This window comes from Cryptotermes secundus, unplaced genomic scaffold, assembly GCF_002891405.2.
Source record: "Cryptotermes secundus unplaced genomic scaffold, Csec_1.0 scaffold12073, whole genome shotgun sequence".
Taxonomy (NCBI): domain Eukaryota; kingdom Metazoa; phylum Arthropoda; class Insecta; order Blattodea; family Kalotermitidae; genus Cryptotermes; species Cryptotermes secundus.
In genome coordinates this window covers 3,235-14,166 of record NW_019722671.1, presented here as the reverse complement: position 1 = coordinate 14,166, position 10,932 = coordinate 3,235, and the positions used below count along the sequence as shown (strand labels likewise).

At 40.2% G+C, this 10,932-nt stretch overlaps 1 protein-coding gene across 4 annotated transcripts; it reads right to left on the bottom strand.

Moving 5' to 3' along the window:
• Positions 1-1,002: 1,002 nt before the first annotated feature.
• Positions 1,003-10,451, bottom strand: LOC111861542 (pre-mRNA-processing-splicing factor 8). 4 transcript variants are annotated; one of them, XM_023846200.2, is made up of 5 exons: positions 10,419-10,451; positions 5,954-6,239; positions 5,658-5,831; positions 4,714-4,907; positions 1,003-1,311 (listed from the first exon to the last, which is right to left on the bottom strand). In XM_023846200.2, exons 1-5 carry the CDS (start codon positions 10,442-10,444, stop codon positions 1,302-1,304), a joined length of 690 nt encoding a protein of 229 aa, XP_023701968.2. In that variant the 5' UTR covers positions 10,445-10,451; the 3' UTR covers positions 1,003-1,301. The 4 variants fall into 4 exon arrangements, with proteins under 4 accessions (XP_023701968.2, XP_033606251.1, XP_023701966.1 ...); XM_023846199.2 differs by lacking the exon at positions 1,003-1,311 and adding an exon at positions 2,547-4,178; XM_033750360.1 differs by lacking the exon at positions 1,003-1,311 and having other exon boundaries at positions 2,546-4,907.
• Between the last annotated feature and the right edge of the window lie 481 nt (positions 10,452-10,932).

The window sequence follows — 10,932 nt, the reverse complement described above, 5'->3', positions numbered from 1 at the left end:
TTCCACTCAGGTTCACACTTCTCATCTGTCTCATATGTCTCACCTGCCTCATCCTTCTTTTGATGACCCTAATATCCGGCGGAGAATACAAATTATGAAACTCTTCATTACACAGATTCCTCCAGCCTCCTGTTACTTCCTCTCTGGTTGGCCCAAATACTTTCCTCAAGTAACAGGGATTCCTCCAGCCTCCTGTTACTTCCTCTCTGGTAGGCCCAAATACTCTCCTCAGGTAACAGGGATTCCTCCAGCCTCCTGTTACTTCCTCTCTGGTAGGCCCAAATACTCTCCTCAGGTAACAGGGATTCCTCCAGTCTCCTGTTTCTTCCTCTCTGGTAGGCCCAAATACTCTCCTCAGGTAACAGGGATTCCTCCAGCCTCCTGTTACTTCCTCTCTGGTAGGCCCAAATACTCTCCTCAGGTAACAGGGTACTTCACTCAAACATCTGTGATACAGTGACATCTGTGATACAGTGAAAAGCCCATTTATAGGTTTTTGTGAGGAGCACTGATCTAAACATGAAACTGAGAAAAACCTTAAATGGAGGCAAATTAACACTGACAATATTAATATTGTCACGTATTGGGTGTATAACGCGACAAATAACTTCATGCCGTATTTGATATAGCGAATTTTATTTCACATTCGCACTTACAATCACCCAAATTACAGATTCACAATTACTGCTATCTGCAGAATCACAAATACTACACTGCAAATGCCAGAATACAACTGACTGGTTGCTGGCTAACTCGGAACTAACTCGGAGGTAGCTCGAGGACTGTTGATAACACACTGGCTCAACTACTACTGAACTCGGTGATGGCCACCTTTCAACTCACTACTCGCAGGCAGCGCAGCTCTCTTATATAGGGGCTGTGTGGGCCTGTTACGTAGCCACGCTGTTACCTCACGCTGTCTTACGTCACCGCGCGTTGCACGTTACGTTACCGTGGGGAGGGGGAGCGCTGACTCATCCGCCACGTCACTGTGGCCTGAGTTGCCACGTTGCTGCTGGGTAGGGAAGGGTTCTCCGTTGCACAACATGTTACAATATTGAATCTGATCACCGAACAGAATGTTAAATGTTGGAATACCTTAAACTGAAGAACATTAAATGGGAGTTCCACTGTGCAAACGTGTAAAAGGGCTGCAGTCAACAGCAGAGCCCAGTCATGGTGGGCTATATCGAATGAGCTACATACCTTTAGTGCTGGGGCCTCTCATTACTGGTATACAGCTGGGGAGGAAAACTTGAGCTGAATATCCTGCATGGCATTTCTTCACTCAGTAAGTGATGTCATCCATTTCTTTTGTCCAGGAACGTCAACAAAGAGTTCAAAGTATACATACCATGACAAAATTATAAACCTTAATCTAATTACTAATAATATCAACAATCTGTGATGTGTACAACACAGTAAATTAAGGCAAACATCCTTCTTGAAGCATATTATTCACAGACTTTAAAATTCAATGTAACTTGAATTTCCAAATATCTTTAGCACAGACTTGTGACTGTAAAGTCCAATCCACCAACAAATAGTATTTTTGATTGTTCTTGCATATAAGACAACTCATGGATTTAAAAATATTAATGACATTATATTACATTATCAGTATGCAAATACAAGGTAGCCACTTATTTAAAACAAGAATTTGTAAAAGCAGGTGCTCTGTTATGCAGAATAAAAATAATATATAAGTATTAATGGTCCAGTATAATCGTGCAGAACTCTGGGCCAGACTGTTTATATTCTGGATGCTGTACATATTTCTTTCTCCCAATCACCCAGCACATCGCATTCTTCCAGCTATCCTTAAATTTTGCAAGCTGACCACATGAATAAACTGGGCATTATAATTGTATGCATCCGATATGATACGTACATTTAGTACAAGGAACCGTCCTGCACAGTGGACTTAAAAGAAAAGGACATGGGAGATTCATGCATGTTTCTTGGTTCAAAGTCACTAAGCTTCATTACCAAGCACTTTCTCCAAGGTGTCAGCCTGTCAGGCAACACAGAGTCCAAATTATTAAACCTTCACAATTCTGGCTTACGAATCTCCCCCTAAGTATTTACATTGCTTTTATAATGAACTAGATGACTGCAATTAAAATATGTCCTCAAGTGCACTGTCAAATGACTGAGAAAGATACAGGATTTTAAATTTCCAAATATGATATGACAAAGAGAAACAAGTATCTGACAAAATGGACATCAAGTATCCTGTTAACAGAGTGTAGACAAGTTTAACCTTTAGCACTTAAGCTGCATTTTTTGAAATTCTCCTTTAATAGAAGAAAAACGGTAAAGTTGTCCCTGTGCTTATCTAATTAATAAATACTAAGCCATGAAGGCCTATGAGGGAGTGGATGTATAGATCCACATTTTGACTTCAGCACTAGCCGGAGGTGAGTGGTCAGCTTAATGCCCCTGCCACTTTAACCCCAGGGAAAGAGCCCCCAGTACCCACTGGATAGGAGGCTGGGTTGGTCCCAAAGCTGGTCTGGATCTGGAGAAGAGAAAATTCTTGGCCCCACCGGGACTTGAACTCCGACCCCTCCATCATCCAGCCTGTAGCCGGTCACTATACTGACTATGCTATTCCAGCTCATAGTTCTCCATTGATAGTTAACAGAAAATAAGGGATGTGAGTAAAAAAGCACTACACCCTATTTCTCAATCATGTTAACCCGACTTGATTCTTTTATGCCGTAATGCAAATAGATCACAGACGTTATTATATACATCATTTACATCTAAAGTATGGAAATAATTTCACATCGTAATTAAAATTAACATACCCTTGAAAGAAAAAGAGTATAGGATACTTTTTCATTATATTTCTTGCTTATTCTTCATTTACAAATTTCATATTTAATGTCCCCGATCATACATATTCAAATGTAAGATTAGTTTTCTGTAAATTCGAAAGAAAGTCATCATAACCTATTTTAAGATATCCCACTGTTCACCTGCAAGAGATAAGGGCATCCAACATAAACCTCAGTCAGGCTTGGCGGTCCCCAGGCTAAGAATCATGCCTGGATCTCCGACATATAAAGCAGAATGTCGGTCCCTTCTTCAGCAGGGCCTCATAAAGACATTTCTCTAAACTCATATGCGATTTATAACTTTACCTTTAATCACATGTCAATGTTCCTATATTATATTTTCCATATTTTATAAATCATTTATAATTAAATACAGCAGAGTCACGTGTTGTACCAAAGCAATGTGAGACCTGGTTACCTTAAATACTTTCCGACTCCTCGTCAAGCTACCCATGCCTAGGCCAAATTTTAAAAGTTGACCACAATGCCCATTATATCAAAACTTTCCATCTCAAGCAGTGAAGTTGTTTTATGTCTACTATGCAACTCGCTCACATATGGCATAAAGCATGATAGTCCTTTATATTACAGTGTACCAAGATCGAAATGAAATAGAGCCAGCCGGTATCAGACATCTTGAAATAATAAGGCGACACATTTCCATCAGACTAACTAAAATTTAATTAGAAACAAGTTTTTTATCAACAAATATTCATAGGATAATGTCTACTTTTTTGCAAATACAAAATACTGTTGTGTAGATATTTTATGTACCTTGTTTAATAACATCTGTTACCGAGCGGTTATTGATAGAGATTAATAATGCAGGAGAGTATTTAAAAATGGGGACATTAGAAATAAAGCCAAGACATTCTCTGCTTAAACGGGATGGGTGGCAAACGTGGCTTATATGGATATTCCACAATTGGAATTCACTGCTATAGAATCCTGTCAACCTATATACAAAGAGAATACAATACAAAAGCACAATTTATGTTGGATAACGAATTTTTTATTCAGCTGTCATAACAAAACAACCTAAACCACCATAAAAAAATGTACAAGCTCCTGAATGTCTCTGCATGGTGGGTGTGATGATCTCATCACCAGGTTTGTTTGTTGACTGTTTGTGTTGTAGTAGCTGTGAACTGAGATTGTTCCTCAATTTCTGGTATTTGTTGGCGCTGAGCTGATGGAGCACTAATCTCCAAACCCAAAATGATGTCACAAATTTCGGGCTGAGTCAGTGACGCCAAGTAATCATAAACACAATTTATGTACTGAAAACCATGTACAGGGTTCCTTCAGTGAGCAGCAGATTTCACCAACACTAAACTAAAGAATATCTACAATTCAGTAAATTCAACACAGACACCATTAATTTGTGATCACTGAAATTCAACATTAACTGGGAGAGAAAGGCTTAAATTCAGAAACATAAATGAAGGTTCCAGTATAAATACAACCTTTGGTTGAATAAATCAGAAGCAATAGCAGATAAGCTACTGACTGAACATGTAACTTCCACAACTTTATTACTCCACCCACATCAGAAGAGTATGTGGGGAGGGGGGGGGCAAGAGCAAGAATTTTGTGACATACAATAAAATTATATGTACCACACCCAACAGGAAGTGGATCTGAACATAATCAAAATGATAACAAGAGAAAATCGCTCCAACAAAACTGGGATGGAATTATGTACAATAAATATAACATGTAGGAAACAATTTTTTTCAATTACGAGTGATTAAGGAAAACCTTAAATCCAACAACATTAATTTCTATCATACTATATGATGCATATAAACTACGAAGTTCTCCCTTTTCCCTGCATGTACCGATTATGAGACTACTGAAATATACATACTTGTTTTTCTTGCCATAATCTGCAAGAATGAGATCTTTCAGCTGAACTTCCAGCTTAATCCATTCCTCATCAGTTAATGTTGGCCAGATGTGATAGGGCTCTGTGATGGTCGTCTTGTCAGGCTTCAGTATCACTTTCGTACACTCTGTGTTCACATGCAGGGCTCGCAGAATCAAGATCAGACGTGAGAAGGCCTATAATATAAAGGGATTAAATATCAGGCATGACTAATATCACATTCTATTACACTATATAATATACTGCACAAGAAATAAGTGGTATCCAAAATTTTAAATTAATGAATGACATGAATGTAAGAATTGTTATTGTCATAATACCAGGAATTATAAATCAGATCTCTAACCTATCACTGGTTTCTAAGCGTAAAAGAACACAGATTTATGAGACACTATGCCAACATAATCTTGTGAAGCACTGGACATTGTGAAGAAGCGACAAGAGTAGAATGATATCAGAAGAAATGCAGGATATGCCCTTTTGGCCCATAAAAGAAAGTATGAGAGAACTACAAATTCCATAAACAAGGGAATTTATACATGACAACAGAAAAGAAATTTGAGAAAACATGTCAACATGAGTTCTGGCAGGATTTCAGAAATATTTTAAAACATCCAAAAGAAAAAGAAGTTTTCAAACAACTCTAAAACAATGCATGAAGTCTGTTTCATAATACTCATAACAGATCTCAAATGGCCTTATACTTGAAAGGATGATGATGATGCCAACAACAATGCCGACATCACCACTGTGGAATATTAAACATCATAAGCACTGAAATATATCGGGTTCTAATTATCAGGCATTGTGCCACTGTCATTAAATTTAGATGTCACAACAAAAGACAGTCTTTCAAGTCTTTAGTTCCTACAATGTAAGTACACAAAACTAAAGACTGTGTCTAAAATAATGACAGTTGATCTTACTGTATATGAAGATATGGTCTTCAGCCAGTAATCATACAGGTTGAACAGAACCATCTGTGGTTCTGTGACTTTCAGAATCAGATCACCAAATTTCTCTACTTTGAGAATGGCCTGGAATGGCAACTGCAATTCTGAACCCCTGATCACAATGTTGCGAAAGTCCAGCAACTGTACCTACATACATAAAAGAACAAGTGACAGTAAAGTCCATCATTTATTAATTTCTATGCAATTAATACTACAATTCGGTCTACATTCTCCTCATATTTAATTTGCTACTAATAAAAAAACTTTACCTCAAGTGGATTCAACATTCCCTTTCTCATGACAATGATCTGTTTTGGCTGCTCTTCCACAGGCAATGACCGAATTAGAGCAGCCACTTCCTCTGTTGTCTTCCACTTTGCCAGCTGCTTTAAACGTTTCTGCCCAGCCCGCACAGAAGTGTGAATGATCTTCAAGAACAGCTGACCAGTACAAGGATTGAAGATAAAGATAGCTCCGCTGATTAGCTTTTTTGTCAAACTGCCCTCAAATGTTTTGTCAAAAGTCATACGACACACACTGGTATCATCCACAAACCTGTAAACATTCACAATCAGTCCTCTACATCACTTTATATACCATTTCTTTGGGTGGCATAACAATAAGTCCACTTGGTGTGTCAACCACTATTTGGCCCACTGAACCTGTTCCAAATGACAGATGATGATGAATGCAGAGCAATTGGTGGTATGAGAATTGACAGGAGAAACTGAAGTATGCAGAGAAAACCTGCCCCAGTGTCATTTTGTCCATCACAAATCCCACATGACCTGACCTGGGATTAAACCCGGGCCACCATGGTGGGAAGCTGGCACCTAACCACCTGAACTATGGTATGGCCCTTATATAATTTATAATCTTTTAGAAACTATTTTTATATCAGCGCCCAAATGCAGAGGCATTCTCTCCTGTCACATACAACTCTGCAGTTTCGTATCAATATCAATTACTATCCACACAAATTTTCTCTGCCTTGACAGCACTGAGATTCATCCAGACAAACACATTCAAAATTAGAAGATACCAGGCATTAGGACTATAGGTTCTTTTCTGCTGGGCTTCTAAATCCACACAAACACGACAGCAAATCCTGAGATCAACAATATCAGGTCTACTCTCAGCAGCTCTGCCGCTGGTTTACCTGTCAGCCCATCTTCTGCCATATACCAATGCTTGCAGTATTTAACAGTAAAGAAATAAGTTGCAAACGGTGTACATTATCTTCGATTTCAGGTTCTCATGGCAGACTACAAAGAATATGGTCAAATGGATTGTTAACACAAGGTAGTTCAGAGACAGCCTGATGTTTCAGAGAAACATCACGTACAGTTTGCCACCTGCTTCTACTGGTATCTTACCTAGCTTTCTCTTTCACCTTGAAGATGGAGATGTATGTTACTCTGAACTGGTTGGCGCTGTCCAAACCACAGTGTTACAACCAAGAAGACCATACAAATATTATGTTTCTGGCCATCATCCATCCTCCTGTTTTTATTTAAAATACGTGGGGCAATTCAAAAGTTTCCGAAATTTGAATTTTGCGCGTGAATGATTAGGAGTACATCGAAATACCGCTAGGTGTCTCCTCACACATCCTTCTTGAATCAGTGTGGCAAGTGGCGTCGAGTTGAGTGGTTGGGTTTATTGTTGGTGAACGTATTTCCATTGTTGTGTTTCCGCGACTTTGCGGTTTTGCATTGGCTGACCTGAGAGAGCAGCATGTCTGTATAAAGTTTTGTTTCAAACTTGGGAAAATGGCTGCAGAAACACACCAAATGTTGAAGCAAGCTTTTGGTGAAAACAGTTTAGGCCAGACACAAACTTACAACTGGTATAAGCGTTTTAAAAATCGCCGAACATTGACTGATGATGACGATCGTTCGGGATGGCCGTCAACGGGCAAAACACCAGAAAATGTCGCGAAAGTTAGGGATCTGATTCTGCAAGATCGTAGACTGACCATCCAAGACCTCTGTAACACCTTGGGACTAAGTTATGGTACATGTCAACAAATTTTGTCAGAGGAACTGAACATGAGGATTGCGGCGAAGTTGGTGCCACGATTGCTGCAAAATGAACAGAAGCAGCATCGCTTGGAAGTCTGCAGGGAACTTCAGCAACAGCTTCAAGAGGATACAAACTTTCTTTCGAAGGTTGTCGCTGGTGACGAAAGTTGGGTTTATGGCTACGACCCTGAAAGCAAGCAGCAATCGTCACAATAGAAGAGCCCTTCTTCATCTCGGCCAAAAAAACCTCGACAAGTCAAGACTAACATTAAGTCCATGTTGATCTGTTTTTTTGATATTGACGGGATTGTTCATAAGGAGTTCGTCCCTCCTGGTCAGACAGTCAATAAAGAGTTCTATCGCGATATTCTAAGGCGTCTGAGGGAGGTCACGAGGAGAAAACACCCAGAGATGTGGCGCACGAATGACTGGGTACTCCACCATGACAACGCACGACTGCATACGGCTTACATTGTGCAGGAATTTTTAGCTAAAACAAGATGGCAGTCATTCCCCACTCACCGTACTCGCCAGACTTAGCTCTATGCGACTTCTTTCTCTTCCCCAAGATGAAAATCAAGTTGAAGGGGCGAAGATTTGATACAGTTGAGGGCATTCAAGCTGAAACGCAGACGGTACTAAACACCCTAACAAAGAAAGACTTCCAGGATGCATTTGAAATGTGGCAGAAACGCTGGGATCGCGCTCCCAAGGGGACTACTTTGAAGGTGATGGTGCAGAATAAGATCTAGGTAAGATGTAATAGTTTTTATTAATATATTTCGGGAACTTTTGGATTGCACCATGAACGTTTAGGAGACTGGATTCTCTGTCTCTGTCTCCAGTTCAAACATACTCAGTTGGGCCCAACCGATGGAGCTAGTCCCTATCTCAGACACCTACATCAAAGCAAGATAGGGTATACAAACCAAGCACAACATAAACCATCTACAAGAGTTAATAGAAAACATTAAAAAAATATACTCCTCACAGATGAAGCCTAGCACCACAGTACTCTAATGTGTCTGCTGTGTTATGAGTTTCCATGGAAGTATTGCTTCCAGATTCCAAACATGCAACAGTACTATCAGAATAGAAGAGAGAAATTCTCTGTACGGTATCAACATAAAAGAACACTAATTTTCCCACTTAATCTACATTGGATGGAGCTGTAGTTTTTTTGTCTTCTGCTGTGACAACTGGAGTCTAGATGGGAGAGATGTCCAAGCTGGGTTGACTGATCAGATGGTCTATCAGAGACGTGGGCAAATTCCTTGTATTTCCTCTATCGGGTGTACGGTTCAATCTGCAAGACCTTTGCTTCTTTCCAACATATTTTGTGACCTTCTTCATACACATGTTGGGCTAATTCTGATTGCTCAAGCAGACCTTGTGTCAAGCTATATTTGTGCTCTATAACATGTACTTCTAAAGGTCTGCTTGTTTCGCCAATGTAACATCTGCCACAAGACCATACTCCATAATTTACAGTATGTCCAAGGAACTTCAAAAGGCAGCATCCACGATCTACTGACACAAAAAACTATATGCCCGAACTGCAGTCTAAAAGACAAATATTATGAAGAGTATTATCTTGATTGTAATGCCATGTAGCTTGACAGAACAGTGATGATGACTTGAGAAAGTGTCAGTGGACTTCTAGCAAACTACACAGCTTACAACCTAGATCATATCCTTTATAATCACAACGAGAACTTCATGTTCAACACAGAAATATTCTGATTTGTGCATATATATATAAAACACAACATGATAAAAGCGTGTGGTGGGTCTGGAACGCAGCCTCGTGAGGATAACTGAGGAGCAATTTCAAGGAAATAGCGGCTCCAGTCTCGAAAACTGAAATTAACGGCTGTGGGGATTTGTTGTGCTGACATGCGACACCCTCTATCTGCAAAAGTTGGTACTAACTTCACCAACAGCGATGGTTCCTCGGTTAGCATAGTTCGCTTGCAGACTACAGGCCACAGAGTTTTTTTAATGATAAAAGTGTGAGTGAATGATTTTTGTTGCAACAAAGGTAAAAACCAATATATATTGTCACGTGTTGGGTATATGTCATGCGACAAATTACTTCATGCCATATTGAATATAGTGAATTTTATTCCACACTCGCGCTTGCACTTATACAATTCACAATTTTNCTCCCAAGGGGACTACTTTGAAGGTGATGGTGCAGAATAAGATCTAGGTAAGATGTAATAGTTTTTATTAATATATTTCGGGAACTTTTGGATTGCACCATGAACGTTTAGGAGACTGGATTCTCTGTCTCTGTCTCCAGTTCAAACATACTCAGTTGGGCCCAACCAATGGAGCTAGTCCCTATCTCAGACACCTACACCAACGCAAGATAGGGTATACAAACCAAGCACAACATAAACCATCTACAAGAGTTAATAGAAAACATTAAAAAAATATACTCCTCACAGATGAAGCCTAGCACCACAGTACTCTAATGTGTCTGCTGTGTTATGAGTTTCCATGGAAGTATTGCTTCCAGATTCCAAACATGCAACAGTACTATCAGAATAGAAGAGAGAAATTCTCTGTACGGTATCAACATAAAAGAACACTGGCTCAATCCTCACTCACTGAATTGTGTTCGCAACTCCTTATTTAGGCATGGCATGGACAACACAGAAAACAGTTACGTGATACGGTACCACTGTTGAGTGACACTGTTCACCGATTGCCTAGCAACAGTCGCTGCATGGGCTCCCCTGTTGCGTAATGTCACAGCCTAGTGGGAAGGGGTGTTTACCGAGCGTCGAGTAATGGTGGAAGGAGTGGGGGTATGTGACGTCACTCGCAAGGAAGCAGAGTTCACGTCACCCCTACTTCCTGTTGCGCCATCCATGTCACACTGCTCCCTTCTAAAGGTTGTTCATCCCGAACAGCCTAATGGTACATCCCCATTCCTTTCTCTTCCCGTTGCTGTGTCTCCTGTTGTTTCGCCTACTCCTCTTACAGTGACTATTTTCTGGCCGTTACATCCTCCGCTCCCTTCTCTAAGGCCAGCTCGTCTAGAGCGGTTTTCTGCTAATGTGCCAGAAGATCCAGTTGTATCACAATCGTCCCTCACATTCACTCTCTCTTGGGAGATCGGTGTTTCTAGTTTACAGGCTCCTCCTCTGTGCTCTGCTTCTTTTTCGTTTTGGAGGGGTCAACCCCTCCACAAGGTCCAATCCCTTCTTGTCCAC